This window comes from Meleagris gallopavo, chromosome 19, assembly GCF_000146605.3.
Source record: "Meleagris gallopavo isolate NT-WF06-2002-E0010 breed Aviagen turkey brand Nicholas breeding stock chromosome 19, Turkey_5.1, whole genome shotgun sequence".
NCBI lineage: Eukaryota > Metazoa > Chordata > Aves > Galliformes > Phasianidae > Meleagris > Meleagris gallopavo.
This window is the reverse complement of record NC_015029.2, coordinates 2,462,584-2,478,297: the sequence shown is the minus strand read 5'-3', so window position 1 is coordinate 2,478,297 and position 15,714 is coordinate 2,462,584. Positions and strand designations below refer to the sequence as shown.

Sequence of the window (15,714 nt, the reverse complement as noted above, 5' to 3'; positions counted from 1 at the left end):
GTACCGCCCTGCCCCTGTACCGCCCCGTAGCTTTTCCTGCCGCGAGCCGAGCAGCAGGGCCGAGCTGGCCGGGCGTCTCTTGAGGGCAGCGCTCAGATCCAAAGGTCGCACTGGAATCCCGCTGGAACTCACACTGTAACGGAGGGGGTGGGGTACCCTAAAAGCCATTTTAAGATGCAAGTTTTACTGAGCTGAGAGCATTACGGTGCTATGGAATCAGCGTGCAGGTCAAGCAGAAGGAAACAGCTTTCAGGGCTATGTGGGCTGCTGCTTGTTGCTTTGGATCTTCCACTGTGCAGTTGTGAGGAATCATAGAATGGCTTAATTGGAAGGGATCTTAAAGATCATCTGGGTCCAAACCCAAGAGGATGGGTGAAAAGTGACATTTCCACGCCAGTCAATGCCCTGGAGAATAGAACAGTTCTCACATCACCAACCTAGGTGGAAATAAATACAGCTCTGGTGATAGCACAGAGCAGCATCCTCTGCATCGAAGCTGAGTTTGGCTGCTCGGCTCGTCCATCATCCCAGGGAGCTCAGATCAGTGGGGACAGCACAAGCAAGCTGTCAGGGAGCACAAGGAAGAAGTCCTAAAGGATTCTATTGCATCCCTTCCCTTCCCTTCCCTTCCCTTCCCTTCCCTTCCCTGTTTACCCAGCCTGGTGGTGCTGAATGTGGTGCCAGAATTTGACTTTTTGTCAGCACAAAGAAATCAGGAGTGCTCACCTGCTGTGATGTTTCCTTCAGGGAACACCTCCGAAGACTATTTAAGAATCCTACAGAATGTCCCGGCCAAGGGAGCCGCTGCGTACATGAGAGGTCAGTGGGAGCTCTATCCAATCACATAAACATTTTCTTTAACTTCAAAAGAGACAGTAAATAATTAGATACCTTCCCCACACAAACATGCAAATACATATCTCCATTATTCCCCCTAAATACCGCAGAAGGCCATTTCCCACTGCACCTCCCTGTCTTGGGTTTCCCAAGGGGCTGCACAATCCCTGGGACCTTTCAGCGCCCCAATCCACCCATGAGTGCTCAGCCACCCACTGAGCCCCTCTCCAAGAGTTTCCATTGGGAAAACCGCAGAGCACGTGTTTCCATTTACCAGACTGCACATCCATAAATCTGAATTTAGGCCACCAGAGTTCATCGGCTCACTTTACAATGTCCTTGCTTTTCTTTCTAGTGTCAAATTCAGTAAACAGCTCGAAGCTGAGCTTGGCTGGGAAGGGTATATGTGACAACATCCAGTGCAAGAGCGAGGAGCTGGTGATCCGTGAAGAGGGCCTCTACCTGATCTACTGCCACCTCAACCTCCGCTTTGCCAACTGTTCCCACAGCCCCACAGACCTCAAGATAGAGCTCCTCGTCAACGACGAAGTCAACAGGCAGACGTTATCCACGTGGTGTGCATCAGACTCGTGCCAAGAAAAGAACTTTAAGACCTTGTTCCAGCTCCACTTGACGTACTTGAACGTGGAGGACCGGATATCAGTAACACTCAGCCATCCTAAATTCCTGAATGAAATTCACCTTCCCAATGATAACGTGCTTGGGGTCTTGAGGTACAGCGATGAGATGTGAGGAGCCCTCTGACTCCCCACTGCTGCACAGACTTTCTCTGTCTTCCTCTGATGACAGCAGCCTGCTTTTACTAGGCTACATCTTGTTTTACGTTTCCTATCTCACCTCATTGCTAGGGTAAATGAGGAACCTTGTGTCCCAGAACGAAATCTTAAAACACTGCAATACCCACACCTGGCGGATGTCAGGTTGCTCTGGTTTGGTCGCGGTAGGGTTGCTGTTGGATAGCAGATCCAGCAGCACAGATGTGGCAGCGGATCCTCCAAGCAATGCAGTGCAAACACAGCCCGAAATGCAACCAGATAATGGGAAGAGCACACATTATCAAGACTTCTTGGCTAAAGCACTGCTGGCAGATTGCCTGTGCTCAGGAGACGGGGGAAATCCTTTTGATCTGAATTTTATGGAACAGTGTTTTGACACGGTCGTTCCAAAAAACCTAACAACCAACGCTTGTAATTAAGGCTTTCTTTTCAACTGGAGCATGCAACCACAACTCTGGAGTGAGTTTATGGATAGATCATACTAAGGAAAGAGGAAATTGCTGACTCCCAGGCTGATAGCTAAAACTCTGGGTTTTAGAGTGAAGGAGACTGGGGACTCACCAAACGTTTCTGTGCTGCATTCTGCCACAAACTTTATGCAGTTTAGTTCCAAGTGTTTTCCTTTTCACTATTTATCCATCTTCTCTATTTAAAATTAAGCTCTTCGGGGCAGAGCCTTTGTACATGCACCGTGTTCAGCCTCTGTTCTCACCTGGAACTTCTAGGCCTTTCCATAATTAATATTAAAAAATGATCTTCTTGTGCCACGTGACAAAAGAGTTTGTTATGATACTTTTCCCCCAAATTGTGCCCTGCCTGTTTGGCAGTTCCCTGAGTGATACGACAGCACAGTGCTGTGTAAACACATCCCAACATCTGAACTGTTGGAAAATCCAAGATTTAGATCGGAGGTTCCAACTTTCCCAAGGATGATTTCAGAGCTGGCCCTCAGCTACCAGCTGTGGCATTCAGACAGTCCAGATTTAATTTGATCTTTGAGTTACGACTTAATGAATCATGGAAGCAACCTCAGGCCCTTGTACTCCGTGAATTTCAGTAGCACAGGCTTTTATTTAAAATCTGATTCTCACCATGAGGGGATGTAGGAAAAAGTTGCCAAGGATCCAGGCTTTCATTTTTTCCCTTTGTCACCGGGGTTCTACCGTGGCCCGTTGTTGTTGGCATTCAGCTTTTTCCTTGGGTACTTGTTTATCCTTCCTTTCACATGACTAAGACTGGATGAACTGTTCACACCAAAACTTTTAGTCATGGATTTAGCTTAGAAATCAGTTTCTGGCTTCCAAAACCCCGGAAGTCTTTTATTGTTCAGGCTTATCTGATGATCAGTTTGTGTGAGCATACTCAAAATGCTTCTCATGGAAGTAATTTTTTACTTGTGATATTTCCTGCTACATTCTTGAGGGTTCAATCCATTAACCAGGTGATTTCAAACGTGACAAACCTTTCAAAGGGTCAGGAATAGTCAGGCTGACTCACTGCTATGGATATCTCCTTTTTGTTTTGATAAACATTGACGAAAACAAAAATCCCTTCTATTATTAATGACCAAAGGAAAAAAAAAAAGAAAATGAAATTTGTGTTTTCTTTTTTTCTTTCCACATTAAAGAAACTTAAAAGAATCCCCTTGACATGTTCATGTCATTGTCACCTCCATTGCCATCACCTCACCCCTCTGGACCCAATCAATCTTTCCCATCTTGGAACAGGGTTTTTAACTTCTATCTGCCACAGCCTTGATGAGTACCACCAATGTCCAGAGAAGTGTCAGCAAGACTGACAGTTAGGAGCTATAGCTCCTGAATATTGAGAAGGCAACTAATGAGTGAAAATATGTGTTAACTCCCTCCACTCCCACCTTTCCCTACGTGCTTGGAATTGAAAGAGAAAGCCCATTATTTAAAAAACTAAAGGAGCTCTCTTCATAGGATCATTTTATTCTATTATTTTGCCAGATGGAGAAAATCCTGACAAAGCAGCGCTAAGCTTCTCAGCCTGTGGCTTTTTAATACCGAGGGATAAAACTATTTGGCCTCTACTCCATTGCCTCTGAGAACTAAAAATAAATTAGAGCCATAAAGAGGGCTCATTAACAGAGCGTGATTTTGCCATTGGTTGTAAAACTGTTAGATAGCTCTCACTGAAGTGAGGCCCTGAGCCAAGCAGCAGCCTCCTTGCTTTCTGGCATTCTCCAAGTCACTTCACTCTTCCATCACGTTTCCTTCTCTGATTTCCCAGTTCTCTGGGGCAGTTTATTTTTGACAACAACTCTCTGCTAAAAAAGTAAATCCAGGCTGATTCTTTGCACAATGCCACGGCTCTTCAGCAGCATCCATGGCAACGCTTTGGGAAAGGACCCGGTCCCATGCTCTCAGCTTCCCACTGGCTCTGCTCACCCCAACCTGCCCTTCCCTGAGCCATGGATGCTCCAAGGAGTGGACAGTGACAGTGCTAAAGAGATGGATAAAAACTTGAAAATTCCTTCCCCAGTTCTTAGATATGGCAAATGTGCAGCTTTATGTGTGTGTGATTTATTGCTAAGTTGACCAGGGAGAAAGCAGCAGCATCTCACCCTTCTCAGAAGGGATCACACTCTTAAACTGTGTTTTGCTTGAAGAAGAAGTGTCCGCAGGCGTTGATATGTGCCATTATTTGTGACCCTGGTTGACAGAAAAAAAAAGAAAAAAAAAAGTGTGTTACTGGCTTAATTCTGGCTGTTGTTAAGTACCATAAGAAATTTTAGGAGGAAACTTAAGCAGAAGTCAAGCCAGTGCAATTCACTTCCATCCAAGCTCACCCAGGGGCAGCAAATCAAAGTCAAATCAAGTTTGATAGCAGAGATTGTAGAGTTGGAGCTGAACTTCCCTGAAGCTGCGAGGCACCTCAGAAGGCTCAGCGACACCCCCTGTGGTATTGGCCTGAACTCAAACTTCTCAGAGCTCATATCTGAAAATGAGGCCATGGCTTACCTGACACGCATTCGTTTGTCAGGCTGCATGAGTGCTTACAGAGGACACGAAGACTTGCATTTGCTTGGCTGATGGTTTTGTTTCATTTTATGTTCTTCCACATTTCCCAGACGGAGGAAATTGCAGTCACTGAGAGAGGAATCCATCGCTGTGCTCTAAGCCAACCCAGGGGCTGTGTGCTACCCCAGAATGAGCTCTCCTCTTCTAAAGATCCCACCTGGATCCACACCACTGGCCTTCAGCCATGCGCCCACCTGGTTCTGTGCTCCTCTTACACACACAGATTCCTCTCGAGAGCAAACAGCATTCTTGAGGAGCCTCAGCTGTTGCTCTTAAATGAATCTGCTCTTTTTCAGAATGTTAGTCTTCATAGTTCAATATTAGAAGCAATTTATTTTCAAGCACTCTATCCCAAGGTTAAAGGGAGAAAGGGGCTAACTGGCATAAATAACCATTTAAAAAGCAGAGTTAGTGAGGAGGCTCACTAAGTTTTGGGGACCTCTGGCTGATGCATCTCCTAAAAGTGGAAGTGATGCAGCGCGTGTTGGGTGTGAGGAGTGAGGGAAAGCCTCACAGCAAAGGCAGCTTCTGTAGGAGGAAGAGCTGTAGAAAACAAATTCTGACAAGCAACCCTTGTGACAGCATGGGTTGCACTCCGTGACCTCAAAACTCCTTTTAATGGTGACTGTAGGACTACTAGAAGAAAACATGATAAACTGTGAGGAATCAGAGTCTTGGAAAAGTGTTTTGGCTGAGTCTATTCTGCAGCAGTGCCCCCACCCAGATGAGCTCATGTTTAAAAATCCCCAGTGACCATTTTCAAAATGGATTTGGAGAGCTTGAAGGTTTGGGGTGGGTGAGAGTAGAGACCAAAGCAGAATGGCACAGCATGTTCTGAAGTTCAAATGGCTTCAAGGAGAGTGAAAGCCCAGAGTTCCTGGCACACAATTCCTGCAATGGGGCCAGAGAGCCTTCATCCCCTCTGCACTCAGCATTGCCTCTGGGCTGCAAGGGCTGCTCACAGGCAGCGGCTACTCTCCTCTGTTGCAAGATGAGGATGTGTACACCATGAGTAAATCCATCATATTTTCCTGAGATGCCATATCCTGCAGGTATTAGCACACCATTTCCCTTCAACTACATCCACAGCATCTAAATTTAGGATTACCATTTCCCTATACAGCCGGCTTGAAGCAAGAACTTTCAGGAGGTGAGTCAGAGCACCCAAATTAGCTGCCTATATTAAACACTGTCAGCTGGTGACTGAGTCTTCACTGAGTCCACTAAGCCCTGGCACTCATCAGCTCCAGTCAAGGCAACAGAATTCAAAGATTGTTTAATCTGTGGCCTGATCACTTATGGGCACTTCCTACAGCTTCCTATTGAGTGCACCGAGGCTGTGAGACTCCTGGAAAGCCTGTGGCTCTCCAGCAGAGGACAACTGTACAAACACCAATGCCAGCTGGGAAAGTTGTTGGATGTGTGCATGCAAAGAAGACTTTCCCACTTGGGTCGTTTCATTCCCAGCACTGCATATTGCTTGGACTCATGCAGAGCTGATAGGGGGAGAACAACATCTTGTAATTAAGCACCAATTCAGTACTAAGAGTTCACAAGGAAATTTTTATTAAATAGTTTGTTGGTTTTTTTTTTTTCATTCTTTTAGTTTTATGAATCTCCGTGGGTTTTTTTTGTTTGTTTGTTTGTTTTATTCTGCTTCTTCTTCTTTGCTTCTATTTGTCATTCTTATAAAAAAATGAATGGAGAAAAAGAAATATAAAGGAGAAAAAAAGAAAAGAAGCCACATAAATGTGAAGAATCTGTATAAAACCCAGTTTGAAGGGCCAAATGAGCTCTACTGATGCTCCGACTCCAAGGAAGTGAGTGAGCTTTCACATAAGCAACCATCTGAAAAGAAATATTTCTAAAGCTTATGCTTAAGAGGAAGAATAAGTTTCATGTTTAAAAATGAGAACATGTGATTTGTTTATACTTTATATGAATGTAATTTCAGGGGCTTCAGCTGAGTTCCTCAAGCTTGACAGTGGTAGAAGAGCAGAACTTCTGCCTTTGGCAAGCAGATAGTGTGCAGAATATCAGAACCTTTATATGTAAAGGGTATTTTTTCATATATAAGCCTGTGTTGTGAGACAGTGCTTTGGGGGCTTTAGCAATAGACACATGTCAAAGTAATTGTATTGTGTCAAATAAAAAATGTTAATTATTCCGGTTTAAATATTGAGGTGGGGGTGGGGAGGCAGTGTTTTCCTGAATAAACACATTCTGATTCATAACACAGTGAAATGTGTCTTTAATCAAACACATCTGTGTGAAAAACAACCAGACGTTGCCCAGTGCTCTGGGTATGAAAGGGGTGATGGAGGCAGATGTGGCTGCTGCAAACGTTGGAATTCTGAGCTGGAAAGTGCTCAGCATTCAGCAGGGGACGCTTCCCTTCTAGCAGGTGTTGAGATGCAGTCAAGAGGCCCTAAAACCACACGGCCGCATAAATGCTCAGTGTTTTTAAACAGGAAGAGACGCGGTGCACGAGTGTGTATGAGAAGCCTGAGCAGTTGGGGATCATGTCACTGCATGCCCAAATCACAAATGTGACGTTGGCTGGTGCCAATGTTCACAAAGAGCCTCTTGAGCTTTTCCTTACTCTTCGATCCTTCATTACATGTATGTGTGTGTATATATATATATACATATATATAACTCCAAATAATTTCAAACCAACTTTGAGACTGCAAAACTCAGTAAGCAGGGAGGACTTGTGTGTATGTTTTGTTTGGTTATTACATAAAGTCGTTCAAAGGACAATGGCAGCTGAAAAGTCAGTGATCAAAAGAGTTCTTATGCTCTTTTTATTATTATTTTTAATTAAACTAATAATGACAACCATAGCAGCTATAATTTTGCATAAGGAAAAAAAATAGACATGATTCATCCTGCAAGTGCTTTTACATTCTTTGCAGATAAAGCGGAGACACGCACTTGTAAAAGATAAGGAAAAGAGAAATTATCTTTCTAAATAAACAACACCACAAGAGAAATGCCATGTGAAATCCAAAAGGTGATGTTTTTGTCTTAGTGAAGTCTAACATTTGCCACTGACAGGACTGCAGTGAAACAAAAACATGTTTTGTTATAGCAGATTCACCAGGATGGAATTTAATTTTCAGGGATAGACTTCACCAATAGCAACCATTGTTGCAGTGTGGAGACTGCCACACCAAAATCTCACAACTCACAACCATCCAGAGGCAGAACAGCCACAGACCAATAAATTCTTTGGAGATGAGAGGAAAAAAAGATCAATTTGCTTGCTTGTTTTAAATGATGCCCTTTCTATCAGTGGCACACTATTGTTTGGCTTTCCCTATGGTGTATCCAAGGAAGACATGACTCTGATGCTCCTCCATGAAGGTGTTGTAGGTGGTTTTAGGGGATTTACAGTCCATCTCACATGTTCCCTCTCTTGTTGCTATTTAAGCTATCCACAAAAAACAAGGAAAGTGAGTAAACAGTGAGTAACTGAAGTGTACACAGTGAAAACTCAAGCATGAAAGTCCAAGTAGTTATATATGGAATGAGTAAAAGCCAACACATACTCCTATTTATTTTGTGAGATAGTTCAGCTATTCTGATTTTATGCATCGTGTTTCTGGAGAAATGACCTGGTTTTGCCCCACAACTCAAATTCTGTGAAACTGACATAATGTATGCATGCAACAATGGTGGCTACAACATATAATCATATAACCAAAGAAATAATGCTTAAATTTGCCCCAGTTCATTAGCAAATCTTCTATCTTTTAATAGCAAACAAAAAGTTTTCCCTTAATTGTTTTCAGAAGTTAAGAAGATCAGGCTGATTTATCCCTCAGAATTCTGACATATTCTGTGTCCCCTCAAACCAACTGTGCATCCCTGCTTGATGGGGCCTGTGTTACAGAACACATAAACTTGTATCATTCACATTGGTTTCTGAAAGAACAAGCTCCAAGGGAGAAGAAAACAATCTGTTTCTCAATTCTGCGTTAGCAGTTGCTACCAGAGAGAGCAGGTGAAGTTAAAGGCAACTGGCAACATTTCAAAAGAGAAGATTAAATTGATTCTTCTCTTCTCTTCTCTTCTCTTCTCTTCTCTTCTCTTCTCTTCTCTTCTCTTCTCTTCTCTTCTCTTCTCTCCTCTTACTCCTCTTTCAACAAGGATAAATAACATCCCAGAAAGTGCAAGCCATGAATGTTTCACCAAGACCACACTTTTTCTCTTTTTTTTCTGGAAAGTACCAGTTTCACAGAAATGCTTGTCAGCAGAAGTTGCTAAGACCAGGCTGGAATTTCTGATCAAAACCCCAGAAAGACCAAGAGATGAACACAGATCCAGGTGGCCTGGCTGTCCCCAGAGGCAGATGGCCATGGTAGCACAGCCTCATTCCAGGTCCCCTGTGCTGGAGGAGGACCCAAGAGTCAGCTCCAGCCCCAGTGCTATGCTCCCCACTACAACCAGTGAAGAAGCCCATTGCTCAAATTTCCATTGCTTGCTACAAGAAATCCAGTGGTGCTCACAACGTGCTTGTGGTGTGCCCCTCTCTTCGCTGCAGAGATGCTGCCTTCCCAATAGGGAATTATTTTGGAAAAGTGGAAAAGCAATGGTTTTGGGAGCCATGGCTGGGGAGAGAAACTCCTCAGCTGGAAGGATTAGTAGTGCCAATAGCTTTGATTTCACCCAAGGGAGACTGAATTCCTTATTCCTGCGCCAGAAGTCCTGCAAATGGTTTCTGTTATTCACTCAGTTTTAGTTGGAACGGGAGAAGCTCTGAAATGAGTCCTGGAGAACTGCAAATACTTTCAAAACTCAGAAATGATTTAAAGCCAGATTCAACCACTGCAGTCTGCAGTTGTTGGACTCATCTGGAAAATTCTGTGTAACTCCCCAGTAGGGGCAGTCCCCATCCCCTGCAAATTAAATCACTCCCTTGAAAGAATGTGTGGAACAACATCAGTCACTGAGCAGCACTGGGACTGCTCACTCTCACCCACATTCCTATGTACATTCCAGCTCTGCCTCACTCTCCTTCTGACATCAGGTGGCGATTCCTCTCTCAATAACAAAAAAATCCACATAAGATTTGTGCCAGGCATTTTCTGTGCTATTTTCTTCCCATGCAGAGGGAGAAGGAAAATGCAAGCTGTTGACCAGTGTTTCCTCTTTCCTTTTCCTCGAGTACATCTCCTGTGCCACTCTGTTTGTACCAACTACACTTCCTGCTGCCTTCCCCTTGGTGCTCCCAGGCAGTGTCATGCAACTGAGAGCTTCTATGTCTCAAAAGTGGAAGCAGACAGAAACTAGCAGAAGGGCACTGGGACACCATTGCCTCCTTCCTCTTCTTAGGGATAAAACCACATTTGTATGAATTAAAGAAAGAAGAAAATAGTTTTGCAAGTTGAACACGATGTTTTGACTTGTCAGAGCTTGGGATGGATTTTGGCAGGGGTTTTCCAGAAAGGCAAAAAACAGTTGCAGCTGAACATGCAGCTTGCTTAGAAATCCTCTGGCACTTGATTACTGGCTCTCAGATCTCTGTTTGTGTCTCTGACTCAGTATGGCTGTGCTCCACCAGCACCAGAATGGTCCAGCTCCAGCAACAGCTTTGCTGGTCACCCTGTCAAGTGCTGTTGGTGTAACACTCATGGTGTCAGGGTGACAAATCCCACCCTCCCACACATCATGGGGCTGGGGCCCTCCCAGGCAGGATGCAGGGCAGGCAGCATGGCTAACCAGGCTCGTCTGGAGGTGGATGTGTTCCTGGCCTGCGTAAAGGCTTCCTTTCCCTTCCCTCCCCTTAGCACATCTCACTCTGTATCCCAGTGCTTGGTTCTGGTTTGTCTCAGATCATACATCAGGACATCAAGTCTGGACTCAGGATCCCATTGAGAACCACATTCAGCATGCAGTTCACTTTGCATTCGCTCATGTTCATTCTTCAAGCTCTAACAAGTCAGGGGCACCATTTGAGTCCATCTCCATTTTCACAAGCACTGTTCAAGGTGCATCCTTGCCCTCACCATCCCCCAAAAGCACTTGCACTGAGTGAGCAACCATCTATGAAACCATCTCTCCCACGTGAGGCTTATGCCCCCTGACCTGCAATAAAACACATCTATCTTTATGTTAGCTCTACATCATTCAAGGGCACTGCAAAAATGACCCAGAGTGATGACCCCAAAGGGGAAACTTGTGATAATATATTTGTAGAAGACACAGAAGTGTTTATAAGGCAAAATTTCCCTATTGGATGTGTGTGAACCAACCCCCATGGAATACAGCACCTGTGACTGTAGTGGTACAGGCAGCTTCTACAGTACCTTTGATTGAGTTCCAGTTACTTCCCATGAAAACACAAGATAACTAATGCTAATAGGCTGAAGATATCTGGGAGAAATTCTAGACGTACAACACATACAGGGTTATGTATTTCAACCACAAGTAAGGGGATGTCTTCCAATGAACAAATTACAAGGAAAGGTTTTGTGATGTTTCATTTTGTATTCATTTCATATTCTTCTCAAGCTGAATTTCACATTGCAGTGCATTCCTTTTCAGAGTATTGCAATTTAATCGTAATGGAATATTGGAATATTTCAGTCTATTGGATGTTTGAGTTTATTTAAAAAAAAAAAGAAAAATCAATTAAACATCTGGAGCAATCATAAGCCCTGTGAAGATTCCCATAAGCTTAACCTGGAACTGCTGAATTAAAACTTGCAAGCAACATCCATCTATTTGTTCATATGCTTCATTACAAGCATTACTCTCATGACTCTCCTTGGTCTCAGTTTTCCCTTATTATTCATGGAAAGGGAAAGCTCTCCTCCCTTCATAGTCACAGACTGTCAACCACACTTTGCAGCTCAAGAACCATTTTTGATTTTCACACTTAATCCACAACAAGTCCCTGGCTCAGTGCAGTGTGAGGCCATACCAACCCAACCCACCACCAGATCTGGAAGGGCCATTTTTGTGGCTGATTTGTGGCCACGGCACATCCTCACCACATCATTTGCTTCTGGCAAGTCATTAATAAAGTCACGCAGCCTGATTTTCATTGTAGTCAGGCCTGGACATCCCACAGCTGGTGGCGAGGAGAGGAAAGCCTCTAGGTGCCTTTCCTGCTGAGCCAGATGTCATAAACTGGAACACTTCTTTGGGAGTGCTGGCATTTCTCCTGTTGCTCTTGTGTCTTTCCTTAACAGAACGGGAAGAGCTCTTTGCAGCCCTAGTGTTTGCCAGCAGACATAAATCATAGAATCACAGTATGTCTTGGGTAGAAGGGACCTTAAGGAATACTTAGTTCCACCAATGTGCCTTGGCAGGGTTGCCAGCCTCTAAATCAGGCACCAGCTCAGGTTGCCCAGGGCTCCATCTAACCTGTCCTTGAACACCTCCAAGGATGGGGCAGTGACGACTTCTATGGGCAGCCAGAGAATTTGAATACCAAATGCAATATCTGCTTGGTTTATGGAGTGATTTTGCATGTCGTCTTCCCTGAGGAGACAACAATGCAAAGCACACTTTACTCTGAGAAAAGCTGCGTTCACCCAATCTTCTCCTCTGACGTCTGGCATGGTGCTGATACAGTGACGGCAATGAAAGAGATTGAAGCTTTTGTTTGATTTTGTGGTTGGTTGCTTTTTGTGTGTGTGGCTTTTTGTTTGCTTGTTTGCTTTTCATTTTGTTTTCTTGTTTGGGGCTTTGTGGTTGTTTTGTTTTCAGCTGGAATCTTACTAAGTCTCTTTTCAAGCCTTGCATATTTGCCATTTAGTCTCACGGCTCCATTTGAAACCAGGCAGTATGAAGGCAAGGTGGTGTTCAGAAAATCATTTGGGTGAGGAACAAGAGGAAATCCTTTATGCTTTCTTTCTTGGGCATTGAGGCAGCCTAATTCAACAGCTTGCACAGCACGCTGGAGAGGATCCTGGGAATCAAAACCTCTGATCCCCTCTGTGATTGAAAGCGGGGTACGACCAAGTCCTGAGCAAGTGCAAGATGTGTTCAAATGAATGCACTGAAACATCCCACAGCCTCCGAGATCGTAACGCCGTGTGCTCCCAGGTGCCACTGCTTAGAGGAAAAGTGACAGGAGAATGAGTGCATCTTAATGAAACATGAGCCAGCAATTGCTCTTTGGTCTGCTAATAGGTTGGTTAAGTGCGTACTCTTTTTTTTCAGGCCTTACTCTGTGCTGGAGGAGGCGATGATACAATCCTTACCGCTTTTTATCTGAAACTGAGCAAGGAGATCCGCTGTGGAGGGAGGGAGGAGCATCAGCAGGAAGACCACAAGCCCAGAAGATAAAGCAATTTGCCTTGCATTTCCATGCTCTCCTTATATCCCGGCTTCTTGCTCAGAATTGAGCAAACAACTTACGTAACTTCCTAATAGCACAGTGATGTCCTCACGGTGCAGATCTCAGCCATTCCTCTTTCTCATGTGTCTAGACATGCCTATAAGATACAGCACCTAACTGCTGCTGCCTTCCACCCCAACCCTAATGCCCTGAAACTGCTTCCCCTACTTTTCACAGGGCTTGAAATATTAAATAGGAAAGAATCTTACTCTTAATCAAAGACTGAGGAGAATAGCCAGCTATCCACTGGACATTCTTGATGCTATCAGTGCAAAACCTTACAGTCCTGTTGTATTTCCCCTCACTGTTTCTTTTGTTGGCACTTAGATTTGCACCACGCACAGCAAGGAGCCCTGCACGTGTTTCCTGCTGCTCTCGTCCTTTTTCAGAAACACACAGAGATTGAGTTCATTAATCAGAAACACATTTGACTGGGCAGCACCAGACATTGCAAAATGAATGGCATCTTTCCAGGCAACTGAGCGAGCAACCCAGGGCTTAGGCCAATCCCAGCAAATAATTAGCTTCTTTTTGGCAGAGAGGGACAACTCTGCTTTTGGGAGACAAACTTTAATAAAAGAAAGACTAAACATTATTTAGAGTAACTATGTGGGACAGCCCTTGGTTCTGGATCCATCCTAAGCAGTGAGACATAACTCGGCACGCTCTCATGTTTGACCCACCAAAAGGAGACGGTGAGGGGGAGTGGGAGTGAGAATACGCTTCTGCTCAAGGCATGGCTTTGCTGCCTAGCTCCCTGCTAAGACATCAGAAATGGCCAGCTTTTCCCATACTTGCTTTTCCACTGAATGAACTTTGATTTGCGGGTAAGAACAGCCATAGAAGTGCTCTGGGAAGCACAGAATCACTGAGGTTGGAGAAGATCACGAAGATCATCAAGCCCAGCTGTCTGGGGTCCTGTCAGGTCCTTGTTCTTGTGCTGCCAGCCACATCTGATATGGAGGCTGTCATGTTGGGAAGTCCTATTGCCATCACAGCCTACATGTTCAGTGATGTCCTTTGCCTTCTTGGAGCTGTATTGCCCTAGGGGAAAGCTGACTGTGCTCTAGGTATTGTTCATGATCTACACAGTGAATGATTACTTGTCTCAAACAGGTCAAGAAGGACGTGAGGGACTCCTTGTCCTCTCACACACAGCCAGAGAGACTTCATTCACACTGGATGCCCTCTGCATGCATCAGTGAGTCTCTGTAGGGCTGCTAGAAAGCTGTGCAGGCAGGGCTCCACTAATCTCAGGCTGGTTATTAAGAGTTTCTTCTCAGAAAGAGTTGGAAGGCATTGGAACACGGTGTCCAGAGAAGTGTTAGAGTCCCGGTTCTTAGAGTTATTCAAGAGTAAATACGGCACTGCTGGACATGGCTTAGTGGGCATGATGGTGATGGGTTGAGGGTTGGACTTGATCTTAGTGATCTTTTTTAGTCTTAACGATTCTGTGATGAAATCTTTGCTTCTGGTGACTCAAGGCAGCTGTTACTAGTCTTCCTTCTGCTTTCTCCACTTCTGCTCGTGTTCATCATTTCAGAAATGAAAAAAATAACAATGAAACAATGACGTATATGGTGTTGCTTATTACTGCTTACCCTAATGACCACTATTGCTTCATCCTCAGCCTTGTGCTCTCTTAATGGCATGTGGCCGTCGCTCCTCTTACACTACACACAGAAATCTCCCCAGAAATTCTCAAATAAAGCAAGTCATCTGCTATATAAACTTTGATGCAATGATAACCAAAACTGTCCCAAAGCAACAATCGGAACAGTGTGCAGAAAAAAAATGTTGTTTTGCTGGTAGCTTCTCACAGTTAAGCTAAGCAAAGCTGGCTCTTGCTCGGGAAACATCAGGCACTTAGCTTCATAATTAGGACTTGGTTTTCACTTTGTGCAATATCTGAGACATGAGCACCTTGATACTACAGTGGTGCTATTTAAAGGGTCATTAGTAGTATTCCCCTTGTAAATTAGTGAGTTAAAGAATTGTATATTTATATCCTGGCTAGAAAGGATCCTTCAGGATTTCTAATCCAAACTCCTGCTCGAAGCAGAGATCAGGTTGGCCATGGCTATCTCCAACTGAGCCCTGACAGCTTCTAGGGAAGGAATTCAGGTAGCTCTCTGATGAACTATTTCTCTGCTATGTCAACATTTGAGTGGAAAAGATCCTCTTTACATCCACCATCAGTTTCCTAAAATGCACTTCATGTCTCTCTGACATATTATCTGTCCATTACTAAGGCTCTTCAGCTCCCCCTTGCCAGGCTGAAAGAGCTGAGCTCCCTCAATCTCTCCCCATAGGTCATGATGCCCATGATGCTTTCTGGTTTTCCACATCCCTCCTGAGCCAAAACTGGACACCATATTCCAGATATGGCCTCATCTTCACCAGGCAGGGTGAGTGGATCTAACTCACCCCTTGATTTGCTGGCTGCATTCTTCCACACTTTTCTTGTGATATAAAGAAACCACCTTGTTTTGCCATCCACACCTGCAATCCCATACCTTAATTTGGAATAACAAGGCCTTCCTAAAAGCAGCGGAACACCCTCCACTAATTTCAGTGGATCAGGCACTACTATTTTACTGGCACTGCCACAAACTGGATGACATTGACAGATGCTCAAAGAGCATGAGTTTGAATTTTTCCCCTCCCTGGGACAAAT

The 15,714-nt window shown here is 44.3% G+C and overlaps 1 protein-coding gene across 1 annotated transcript in view; it reads left to right on the top strand.

The window, feature by feature from the left end:
• The window catches only part of TNFSF8 (TNF superfamily member 8), an 18,566-nt gene extending 11,664 nt beyond the window's left edge, over nucleotides 1-6,902 (top strand). Inside the window, exons 3-4 of the mRNA XM_010720801.3 lie at nucleotides 748-819; nucleotides 1,193-6,902. Of these exons, the coding sequence (XP_010719103.1) occupies nucleotides 748-819; nucleotides 1,193-1,590 (470 nt within the window). The 3' untranslated portion in view covers nucleotides 1,591-6,902. The remainder of the gene's footprint in view (nucleotides 1-747; nucleotides 820-1,192) is intronic.
• Nucleotides 6,903-15,714: the final 8,812 nt, after the last annotated feature.